This window comes from Pangasianodon hypophthalmus, chromosome 25, assembly GCF_027358585.1.
Source record: "Pangasianodon hypophthalmus isolate fPanHyp1 chromosome 25, fPanHyp1.pri, whole genome shotgun sequence".
In the NCBI taxonomy this organism is placed as follows: Eukaryota; Metazoa; Chordata; class Actinopteri; order Siluriformes; family Pangasiidae; genus Pangasianodon; species Pangasianodon hypophthalmus.
The window spans coordinates 2,579,234-2,591,357 of record NC_069734.1 but is presented as its reverse complement, the minus strand read 5'-3'; the positions used below and the strand labels follow the sequence as shown (position 1 = coordinate 2,591,357).

The following is a 12,124-nucleotide window of genomic DNA, read 5'->3' as shown; positions in this document are numbered from 1 at the left end:
CAGAGTGTGTGCTTAATGTGAGGTTACTGCAGAGTGTGTGAGGTTACTGCAGGTCACATTTAATGATGTTTAGTGTCAGTTACTACATTTATTATTACAAATTATAGCGTTATTGAAGATCATTTTCTTTTACAGGGGAGGAAAAGAAAAGTAATATTGTTAGAACATCCTCGAAAATGTTTCGCTCAAAAGTAGCATGTACGGAAGAGTTGTTTTTTAATGTATAATTTTGTAATTTTATAACATTTTTATAATTTTGTAACATTTGTAGTTTTTGCATAACCATCAAATGTTACAGGAATTATGTTTGGGATCATTATCTATCAAGTCTTAACCTCCTGGCAGACGCAACCAGATTTTGTTCTCATAAAGGGTGCCAATAATTCTGGAGTTGAGTGTATAATCTGAGACTGTAGCAACTACAGACATGTTTTCTCTCAAGAGTGTGAGATGTGTCTGTCACTCTGTTTACGATTTTAATGTTCAAAAAAAGTTTGTTTTTGTTTTTTTTCAGAGCGATTCATGTCGTCCACCTGCAATCACGCCTCACTGCAATCTTCTTGGACAGGTTCGGAGCGTCACTCACCCACTGCGCTGTAGATCCAGCGCGGCTTTTTTGACCACTGCACTCCGATGAAGTAGATAGGGACTCCGGTGAGCATGATGACGAGCCCCATCCCACACACCACAGGCTCCGAGTACAGACTGAAGCACAGCAACACGGCCCAGAACACCAGGTAACTGATGGGGACCAGCAAATTCACCTGCACACACAGACACGAGAAACCATTCTGTAGTGCAGGGAAAGGCGTGAGCTAAAGACAAAGCAGGGAAGATGCAACAATAAGTTGCATAATTTTCTGATAATTGATAATATCACTCCAACCCCATGTTTATGCCTTTATCTCAGGGTTGTCATGGTAACCTTGCTTCTCACTGATTGTGCTGGTTTTTCCACCCATTCTCATTCTAGTCCCTCACACATTTCAAACTCGCTGTCCAAATATAAAACACCATTTCTAATCTTCTTCGGTCTAAATGTAGCATATCACGTCGTCCACAAGCACATCACATCGTCCTCCGACCCACGTGGACTGCCACTATCGTTCTTCATCGCTGGACGCTAGCGATGGGGAATCCGTCTCTTTTCAGTGAGTCAGATCATTTGATTCGGTTCACCAGTAAGAATCGACTCTTTCGGCTCCCAAACGATTCACTGTCACATCACAACAAATGACATCTCAGCAAGTGAACACATCTTAAATAGAATCAACTTTATCTAATATTTCGTATTATAAGATTACAATAAACTACATGCAAAATTATTAAATCTAAACATTTTATTTCAAGCTTTACATTTTCTTCTTCTCTTGGCAGATAATTTTGCTTCTTTCCAGAAATACATACTTTAAAAACCTATTTCTAGACATTTTTACTAATTTCAAGCTTGAAATAATGTTGCTAATTTTTATTCATCTTACATTTACTGTAATCAGAAATACTAGATACATTTTCAAGATATTTTCACTTGATTTTTCTTATTTTCACAAGATTTATTTCCAGAAAATGTGAAAATTTCTTCTATTTACCAAAATAACATTACTTTGCATTGTTGGTTTTATTTTTTAGCATCTATTTAAATAATAGTAAAATCAGCAAGACACTACAATCAACAAATGCATTAAGCACCGCTGCATTAATGTTATCGTGCTGAGAGTCACACACCCATCTAACACCTCACCATTCACACTAACGAACAGATCAGATACAGAAACGAGGTTTCTGTGGAGGCATTTTCATTAAATTACACTGTAAGAGTGACAGCATTGTCAAAAAACAGCTCATATGTGTGAGTCAGCTCTCGACGTTTACATAAAAGAGTCAAATCTTTTACGAAATGGAAGTAGAAAAAGAAGAAACTGAAAAGGAAGTACAGGAAGTACAACCTCTAAATAACTGGTATGGACAGACACAAAGCAGAACCTTGTGGTCTGTGGCTTGTTTCAAGTCAGTGTGTATCTGTATCCACCACAAACACCACCCAGTGATGAATATATTCTCCACACTGGTTTCTTTATCGATTTAATCTCTTTAAAGGCGTTCATGTGCAGCTGAGTGCACCGCTGATGAATCGAGTGTGTAAGTGTGTTTAAGCCACTCACCTTAATTGGTCTGACGAGATTGGGTTTCTTCCAGCGATAGTACAGCAGGCCGGCGATGGTCACTCCGTATGAGAGGTAGTTTATAAAAGACACGTAGTTGATCAGGTTGTGGGTTTCGCCAATACAGAGGATGACGATGGTCGCAGTGCACTGAAAGAGAGAGAGAGAGAGAGAGAGAGAGAGAGAGGATGACTATAGCACTATAGGAACTGTTTCGTGGATGTTCCACAACAATAAATATCACCAACAATCCAACAAAAAATCGATAAAAAGTATGATTTGTTGTTCATTAATAAATGAAAAATTGTGATCATTGGCAAATTGCTGTGATGTAAGAGGAATAAAACACTTCAGGACGCGCTGTTATAGGAAAATAATCAACTTCAGGATGGTAACAGTAACTCCGCTCCATCACACCACGTGTCGTGTTTTATTCCTTACATGTTGTGCAGCACTACAACTTTTCACAAAAAGGGAACAGTTTTTTCTTAGACTGCAGTCAGATGTGTGTTGTGAGATTATGATCATGGTGTGTGTTGTGAGATTATGATTGTGGTGTGTGTTGTGAGATTACAGATCGTGGTGTGTGTTGTGAGATTACAGATCGTGGTGTGTGTTGTGAGATTATGATCATGGTGTGTGTTGTGACATTATGATTGTGGTGTGTGTTGTGACATTATGATTGTGGTGTGTGTTGTGAGATTACAGATCGTGGTGTGTGTTGTGAGATTACAGATCGTGGTGTGTGTTGTGAGATTATGATCATGGTGTGTGTTGTGACATTATGATTGTGGTGTGTGTTGTGAGATTATGATCGTGGTGTGTGTTGTGAGATTACGGATCGTGGTGTGTGTTGTGAGATTACAGATCATGGTCTGTGTTGTGAGATTATGATCATGGTGTGTGTTGTGAGATTACAGATCATGGTGTGTATTGTGAGATTATGATCATGGTGTGTGTTGTGACATGATTGTGGTGTGTGTTGTGAGATTACAGAACGTGGTGTGTGTTGTGAGATTACAGATCGTGGTGTGTGTTGTGAGATTATGATCATGGTGTGTGTTGTGACATTATGATTGTGGTGTGTGCTGTGAGATTACAGAACGTGGTGTGTGTTGTGAGATTACAGATCATGGTCTGTGTTGTGAGATTATGGATCGTGGTGTGTGTTGTGAGATTACAGATCGCGGTGTGTGTGTGTGTGTGTGTGTGTGGTGAGATTACGCAGTGTGTATCACGTCTCTTACACAGACGAGCAGAGCCGGGATGGGTGTGCAGTTCTTCAGATGGATCATAGCCAGCAGGTAGGGCAGGTGTCCTTCTCTCGCTCCAGAGAAACACAACCTGCACAGAACAGATAATCACTAACCGACCCCTCGTGACATCATCAGCGTGCTGTGCGCTCGCACGGCGTCGCGTTTACCTGGAGGACGTGAACAGGTAGCCGTTAATCCCTCCGAACGTGGACAGAGCCACAGAGATGGGCATGACCCAGGAGAACATCCCCAACAGCTTCTCACCAAACGTCTGCAACGCACATCAACACACTCAGGTCAATTCAAGTGTTAAACTCAGCTCGTGCATCTGACCAATCAGAGCGGGGCTGTGTGGAGAGGGGGGTCAGAGGTCACTCACCACTGCGACGGCGTTGGACGCGAGCAGCTCCTCGGGGGTCATGGAGGAGAAGTAGGCGATGTTAGTGAGAGTGTACACTAACGTGACCAGAGGAATGGAGATGTAGATTGCACGTGGCAGGTTCCTGTACAAAACACACGCACACACACACGAATATGCGAATGATAACTCTGTAACAATTTGTGTTTTTAAGGCAAGACACTACAGGTAGATTAGAAATTAAAAATTTCAATAAAAATGTCAAACTTTAGCAGTGATATATTTATTTCACTATTTTTGTTCTCTAACAACCACCATATTATCTGAGAGTTAGCAAAAGGCTTTAAGCTCCGCCCACTTCGCAAGTTGTTTCCTGATATACACATATCAATGTACTTGTCATTATGACATATATGTCAGATTCTTTAATAAACCTTATTCACCACAATTATTAGTGTGGAAATACGTAAAATTACATTTATTTTTAAACTTGTTTTTCCAAAATTATTTTTTTCCCAAAATCTTAGTTTCTAAAGGACCTGAATTTCTCAAACTGTTGATGACTGTTAGCTTTATGACAGCTCTTATACTGAAAATGGTGGAAATTCTTTTTTACTACAGGGATATGTTCATGATTAAATGATAAATTGATAGATAGATGGATAAATAAATAAATACCAACACACAGTTCTGTGAAAGTATTTTTTAGAAAGAAATTGTTCACAGGGCAAAAAAAATTCAGTTCTAACATCCTTCAAAGATGAGATTTGTTGTTTTTATAAAGTAGGAAAATGTAGGAGTATTTAATTAGATAAAGCCTCACTTGCGTAAATAAAAGCACGTTTTTGATATAAAGAATGCTTGTAAGAATATCAGCAATCCACTGGCAGAGATTCCCTACAATCTGAGAGCAGGGGCTAGTCACAGTTAGCGGCTGTGGTTGAGGACGAGGCCGTTGCTGAAGTGTGACTCACTTGCGTGGCTCCACCACTTCCTCGGTGACGTAGTTGAGGAAGTTCCAGCCGCTGAAGGCAAACGAGGCCTGCAGGAAGGCCAGAGCGATCTGCCCCACTGACGGCTCTCGGATAAACTCGAACGCTGTCTGAGGCTCCAGAGCGTCATAGTGCCCTATCGAGGGACATAAATTATAAAATACAGTGGATTTGTGGATTGAAATATTTTACTTACAAAACAGAAAACAAGTTTTGTAAAACAATCAGCTAAGCAAAAAAACAACATTAAAACATTTCCAATAATGATATCTGCACTGGAGTAAATGATAAAATATTTACAACACTGCAGCACGAGCCGAACGTCCATCTTTAAATGTTTAATGCATTTTAAAAAAAAGAAATAAGTTTCATTTTTAATACTGTTGTCGTGTTGTGGGTTAATGTTATTGTGTTGTGTGCCTTCAGGCCACCGTACTTTACAGAATGTGTAGAAGATATAAGATGGACAGACAGCAAATACAATTACAGCATAATAATAATAAAAAAAAAAAACAAACAAAAAAAAAACAATTAGCAGCTATAAACAGTCGTTCCTTTTTTAACATTAAAGTTACAGCTTTATCTCTAACCGTTACAAAGCACTAAAACTGGAGACTCCTTCCATAAATCAGTTAAATCAGTGTCTCCTTAGAAAAAAAAACTTCACCATTCCAACATTTACACACATCTGTAAATCTGGTTTTGTGGAGTGTCCTCCATGCAAGTCCCTGTGAATGAGCTGTTACTATAGAAACGATAACGTGTTAGAACGAGTGCATTAATATAAACCTGCACTACTGTCAGAGCTGCTGTTCCTTCTGACCAATCATAATCCAGACGTGGTATAAAACATGAATACGAGATATTCAGGAGGTTTGGTCATCGTAACCATCACTTTTACGACATCTGATATTCGAATAACAACAACAAAAGAAGATGGCGCCGCAGATGGTTGCCTCGGTCTGGAGCTCCCTGGCGGTTTTGTTGTTTGTTTGTCCTGTCCTTTGTCACCTAAGCCTATTGTGTCTACTGTACAGTGTGTGTGTGTGTATATATTTCCTCATATTATTATTATTTGTAATCTTTATTATTATATGTCTCTCTGTCTTATTGGTATGTGTGTCCTGGAAGCTTCATACCAAGTCAAATTCCTGGTGTGTGTGAACACACTTGGCAATAAAAGCGATTTGATTCTGATTCTGAAAAGGTGAAGAAAAGAAAAGCACCTTGCTCATTTATATCCTGAATTTATATATTTCTGTAAAGATGCTGTGTGACAACGGCCATTGTTAAAAGCGCTACACCGATAAAACTGAATTGAATTGAAGAAAAGGAAGCATTGCAGGTGGAAGGTTAATCTGATAATGAACCATCTACAGTCAGAGGCTTAAGTCCTCACCATGGCTAATCCTCTTGTGTCGATAATGAAAAGTTGGACTATAATCATTCAGTCGGTCTGCATTATCACAGTCACGCCAGCGCTCGAGTAATGACGTGCGAAGTTTCCTCCTCTGTCTGAGAGAAACATTCATCTGAACAGACAGAGAGCTTCAGAGATTTTCTCCATTCTTTCAGTCGCTCACAAGGCTTTTAAAGGTCATTCTCAGGAACGCCTCAAAACCACTCTGTTCTCTGAGAACACGCAGAATAACCACGTGGACAATACAGCCAGTCAGAGACGCCAGCCGATTATTTTATATTATATTATTTTATTTTGTATTTGTTAAAAAACTGCACACCATACTTTTACATGTAATGTCAGGGAACAGTGAGTTCCTGTTCTGACTTCCGTTATAGCAGCTATAAACACTCGTTCCCTCACCAGCCTCTCATTTTCTCTGTCCTGAAGATGTCTGAAAACTTTAAGTTACAGCTTTACCTATGACTGTTACAAAGCTCTGACACTGGAGACTCCTTCCATAAATTAAAAAAACCCCACACTTTTCTCCTTACAGAAAACTTCATGTCAATGAATAGACACACGGTTTTTTAATCCATTTATGAGGAGCTTTTGGCACACAAGGAAACAATTTGGGGATTTTACAATTTATAAAAATATACCTATTTAAAAATAGATATGTGTAAACTGTCAAACAACAAAGTGTTGTATAAACCATTAAATAAGAGTACAAATGCAATCAACACACAAAGTGAGACATGCATTAAAAATGTAGAAAATAAAATATTTCTAAAAATGTTAGAGGTGTGTACGTGTTGTGGATAATAACTCAGTAATCAGTAAAAATGCTGGCAGTTTTTGTGTTCAATAAAACTAAGAAATGCCCAATGATAAACTGTAAAGTTGAGATACTAATGAAAACTGGACTGTCATTTTTACCTTGGCATTATTTACAGAAACAAAGCAGGTGTCCTGGTGAACTGGTTAATTGTTTGTTTTTTGTTTTTGTCTGTAAAACTAGATTAGTTTTTATTGATTATAATTTAAGTCGGCTTGTTACGTGTAAGGGGAAAAAATAATGGGGGAAAGTTTTCCAGCAGTTTTTTTGCTGACGTGTTTCTTCACTCCAGTCCAGGACACGTTGGTTATTAATTCACTGTGAGGTCAATAATAATTAAACGGAGAATAAAAACATGTGCTTGAACTCCCTGCTCCTCCAGATGCAACTTCCTGCTCACCTGTAGCTAGTAATGCAGGTCATGTGACCTGGAGCTATAAAGGCTGTTTGTACTAGAGATTGAGTTGAAGATATGAAAAGACTTTGTTCATATATAGAGAGACACACACACACACAGACACACACACCACATACATACACATACACACCCCCCACACATGCACACATACCTTTGCAAATTTGGACCATGCCCACTACAATAATGAGAACAAGAGCGAGCAGTTTCCCGATGGTGAAGAAATCCTGGATGCGTGTGGCCCAGCGAACACTGGAGCAGTTCACCCACGTCAGCAGCACTGAGAGAGAGAGAGAGAGAGAGAATGAGAGAGAGATTGATAAAGAAATGATTCATACTTCAGTAAACTCACTGACATTGACGACAAATACACACGTAAAAACTGATCTTTTCTACAAATGAATACGTGGACGCAATGAAATATAACAATACATACACACACCTTATCTAGAGCTGTAATGATAGCATCAGTTACATTTCAATTTCTATACCAAAACGATATTATGACAAATCAATCAATCAACAATTCAATCTATCAATGGCAGTGTTGCCGTCTGCTTTGCATTGCACCATGTTTGCAACAAATCCAACATTAATGACACCATGTCCACATCCACTGCTTCTTTGAGCTTAATCTCACCTGCGTTAATCACCTGTACGTTTCTGGCATTTTATTTTTGGCATTAAGTTTTTCCCCACTGGGTCGCCTTAAAGCCTGTACACACTACACGACTTTCAAATTCCCATCGCTCAGCCTTTCACATTACACAGCTTTAACCTTTGTGATCAGTGGTTTGGTTTTGTAGGTGTGTGCACGCTACACGATCGCTTGCAGATGAGGCTCACACACTTCACCACCTTTCAGCTGGAGAGATCCCTGCTGAAGCATACCTGATCCCCAAATCCCACTTTCTCATGAAAACAAACCTGTCCAGCATGTGACTTTGTCACTGTTTTCTAAGGAATGAAGCAAAAAGAGAAATAAGCAAAATTGTTGAGGAACGATTGGTTGGAGAGAGGCAGACAGTGAGGATTGTCTGTTCTGCCAAGAGAACTGAAGGTATAGTGCAAAAAAGGTAACTATTTTTATACTGTACATTGCCAGAAAACATGTTTGTTTTTATTTTTGCTGTTTCTAACAAACATTTGGGTATGACCTGACACATAATTTCTCATGAAAGCATTATTATTGTGCTTATATTCTGTCCTTGCACTCTCATACAAATAAACTGGATTCAGGGATCTGCTGCGCATGACAGAAGATGAATAAGATTACCACTCTGACTGTTTTTCATCACTGTACTTGCAGCTAATCACAAAGAGGGTTACACTACATGATTCACTTCCAATATGTGGCCACTTCTCATAGGATTACATTAAAAAGTGCGCTGCTGAATGTTTCAGGATCGACTTGATTTTCACACTGCAGTAATGAGAAATTATTACAGCACCGTTTCCCCAAAATCATCCTAAACCTCGTTACCGGGTAGAAAGTTCAGTGTGAGGCTCTCTCTAATATTCAATCAATAATCTTTCAGGGAAATTCCTAACATCGGATTTTAGGGGTCAAGTTATCAAACGTTATCAAATAGTAAATAAAAGAACCATCAAATATTACGAACATCGCAAACCCCCAATTTCCAACATGGCTCAGATTATCTGAAGAAGGCCATGGATAAGTACAGGAGAGTTTTACAGGGAAAATACAAATAAACTGGTGCCACTTTCTGCTTTCAAAAGAAGCCATTGTAATTACAGAGAGCCTCTCAATACAACTCAGTACAGTTCAGAACAACTCTCTCTCTCTCTCTCTCTCTCTGTGTGTGTGTGTGTGTCTCACTCTCCGTCTCTCTTTATCTCGCTCTCTCACTGACTCGTATTTCACTGTAGGCCGCTGTAAAGCTTTGTCGGTTGTTGAAATGGAATCACGTGTTTCGGGGAACGCATCATGGCGTGACGCAGTAATGAGAACAGCATGGCTAAATTTGGCCATGTGGCTCAGATTTCAGAGAGTAACTTTCAGGAAAAAAATCAGTCAGTCCTACAGGGTTAATTACAGGAAAGAAAAGAAAGAAAGAGAGAGAGAGAGAAAGAAAGAAATCATGGAGAAGAGAACAGAAAAGAATAGAAGAGAAAAAACGAGTAAGAGAAGGAGAAAGAGAAGAGGAAAAGAGGAAGAAAGGAAGGCAGGCAGGAAGGAAGAAAGAAAAGGATAATGTGTATGAAGAAGAGAAGGGCCAATTGGGAAAAAAGACAAGAGATAAACTGGGAGAGTGAGTGAGAAAAAAAACAAAAGAAAAGGAGAAAAAGGCCAGGAAGAAAAAAAAAAGAAGAAACAAAGACACATTGTGACATAAGCAGGAAAAGAAAAAGAGGAAAAATAAAAAAAGAGGGAAAGAATGAAAAGAAGGAAAATAATGAAGAGAATAGAGTGAAGGTGAGAGAAACAGGGCCTTACAGTGTGTTTTATTAAAATGTTAATTAAAGAAAGAAGAAAAGGAGGGATAGAGCAGAGAAAAAGGGATAAAGAAGAAGAGTTTAGCTTGTGTGCACATATGTGTTTAAGTCAGGTTTTCCCTTCTGCCTATTGGGCACAATGTATGGGTGTGTGTGTGTGTTTGTGTATATGTGTGTGTTCGTGTGTGTGCTTGTGCATGTGTTTTTGTATCCTGACTCGTTTGACAACAGCTCCAGTGGAGATCCGGTGTCTCCAGGGCCGGCTGGTGCCGTGAATCCAGCAATGCAGCAAAGGACACTGGGTAAAGGGGACATGGCTTCCCCCTTCTCATCCATCATTGCCTGGTGCTGCCCGCCCACACACACACTCACACACACACTCACACACACACACGCACACACAGCTACAAAAACCGGGAATCAGTCAGGATCTCAAAACAAACTGCTTTCAAATGACAGCCAGATAAAAACACACAGACACACACACACACACACACACACACACACACACACACTGCAAAGCAGCGTGCCAGTCGCCACTGCTGTTGTTGCTCAATTCTTTACCTCTCACGTGAATTTCATACGCCTGTCTGTTCATAAAAGGATGCTGATGTTGAAACAGGTCAGTACCCTGAGCTATTTCAAGGCTTTTTTAAAGACTAAAACAGACAATAATAGAAATAACCACAGTGTAGAGAAATAGAAATACAAATGGTATAATCCATTTGGATTATACCTGTCCACCTCAATGTGCTGTGAGATGCTTTTCTGCTCACCACGGCTGTAAAGAGTGGTTATTTGAGTTACCGTAGCCTTCATGTCAGCTCGATCCACTCTCCTCTATTCTCCTCTAACCTCTATCATCTACAAGACGTTCACGCTTGCAGAACTGCTGAATGTTTCTGCTGAATGTTTCTGGTTTTTTGCATCATTCTGTGTAGATTCTAGAGACTGTTGTGTGTGAAAATCCCAAGAGATCAGCAATCTGAGAAATATGCTGTCTGACAGCAACAACTATGCAACGGTCAGTCACTGAGACAATGCACATGACAGTACACACAAAGAAAGAAGGAAAGAGAAGGAAGGAAGAAAGATAAGTTTTGTCTTAACCCTCTCATCTTCAGGAAGAACAGGGATGACTTTTAGACCACAACATGCTGCTCAGATAGTATGAAAGAGGCTGTTAGTGGTGTAAATGAAATGATTTTGTCTTCATTTTGTTTCAAGGGTGTGCTAACTTTTGCATTCAATTGTACACTTGGTGTCAATTTTGGAGTCAAAATGATGAAATTAATGGTTTTATGCAAAATTCTACAGCCATCTAGCATATTATAATGACTTCTTCATATGTCATTAAACGTGATGTCACTTCCTCAGTTTGTAACTTTAGAGCTGTTGGCTCTCAGTGACGTCACAAAATGTCCAAAGCTGTCTATACGGCTTTAAAAAAATAAACACGTCCTATGCCATATGTGCACGTGGATCCTCCTCTCACGATTCTGAAATATCTGCCAGGTGCTTCGGCTGCGTCTCGCTTCCTCCATTCACGTCTCACTTCATTTCCCTCTGTGTGCTGTATCCCGAAAGCGGAAGTTTATCAACAGCAGCCAAATGGAGTTAAATGAACTCAATGCTAATGAGAGCAGAATTTCAATGAAGCTCTGACCGCTCTGGTGTTTCTGCTGCCAAGCTAAAAAAGCACTCGGGCCAAAAGTGAAGAGGGATTTCCCAAAGTGGCTAATTGACCCATAAAACCTACAAAAGACTCAATAAATAAGATGGGAGAGACTGGCTTGGAAAGTCTCGGTGGTCTCGGCCTGCTATACGGAGGACAGACGAGGGTCGACAAACAACAACAAAGTCATTTCAAATACCATGACACGTTTCCAGAAACAATTTGTGCTGATTATAACAAACAGATAGAATTTTACTGGAATGAATGAACATGTATGTGTAGTGTGTTTATGAGCTGTGTGTGTTGTATGTATGATGTGTATGGGATGTATGTATTGTGTGCATGCTGTATAGTGTGTATGCTGTATGTGTATTGTGCACGTGATGTATGTATAATATGTCTATGTGCTGTATGTGTAGTGTGCATACTGTATGTATAGTGTGCAGTGTGCGCTGTATGAGTAGTGTGCATACAATGTGCAATAAGCAATATGTGCTGTGTCTGTGTATGTGTGTGTGTGTGTGTTTCCAGCACGACTGATGCGTTCGTTATCTCCCCCTGGTTTCAAGCAA

General features: G+C 39.7%; 1 protein-coding gene across 1 annotated transcript in view; it reads right to left on the bottom strand.

Moving 5' to 3' along the window:
- Window positions 1-12,124, bottom strand: part of slc7a10a (solute carrier family 7 member 10a) — a 35,843-nt gene that overhangs the window by 5,996 nt on the left and 17,723 nt on the right. The window contains exons 4-10 of the mRNA XM_026937424.3: window positions 7,575-7,700; window positions 4,751-4,904; window positions 3,798-3,921; window positions 3,586-3,689; window positions 3,410-3,506; window positions 2,163-2,312; window positions 587-764 (exon numbers count right to left, since the gene is read on the bottom strand). Of these exons, the coding sequence (XP_026793225.1) occupies window positions 587-764; window positions 2,163-2,312; window positions 3,410-3,506; window positions 3,586-3,689; window positions 3,798-3,921; window positions 4,751-4,904; window positions 7,575-7,700 (933 nt within the window). The remainder of the gene's footprint in view (window positions 1-586; window positions 765-2,162; window positions 2,313-3,409; window positions 3,507-3,585; window positions 3,690-3,797; window positions 3,922-4,750; window positions 4,905-7,574; window positions 7,701-12,124) is intronic.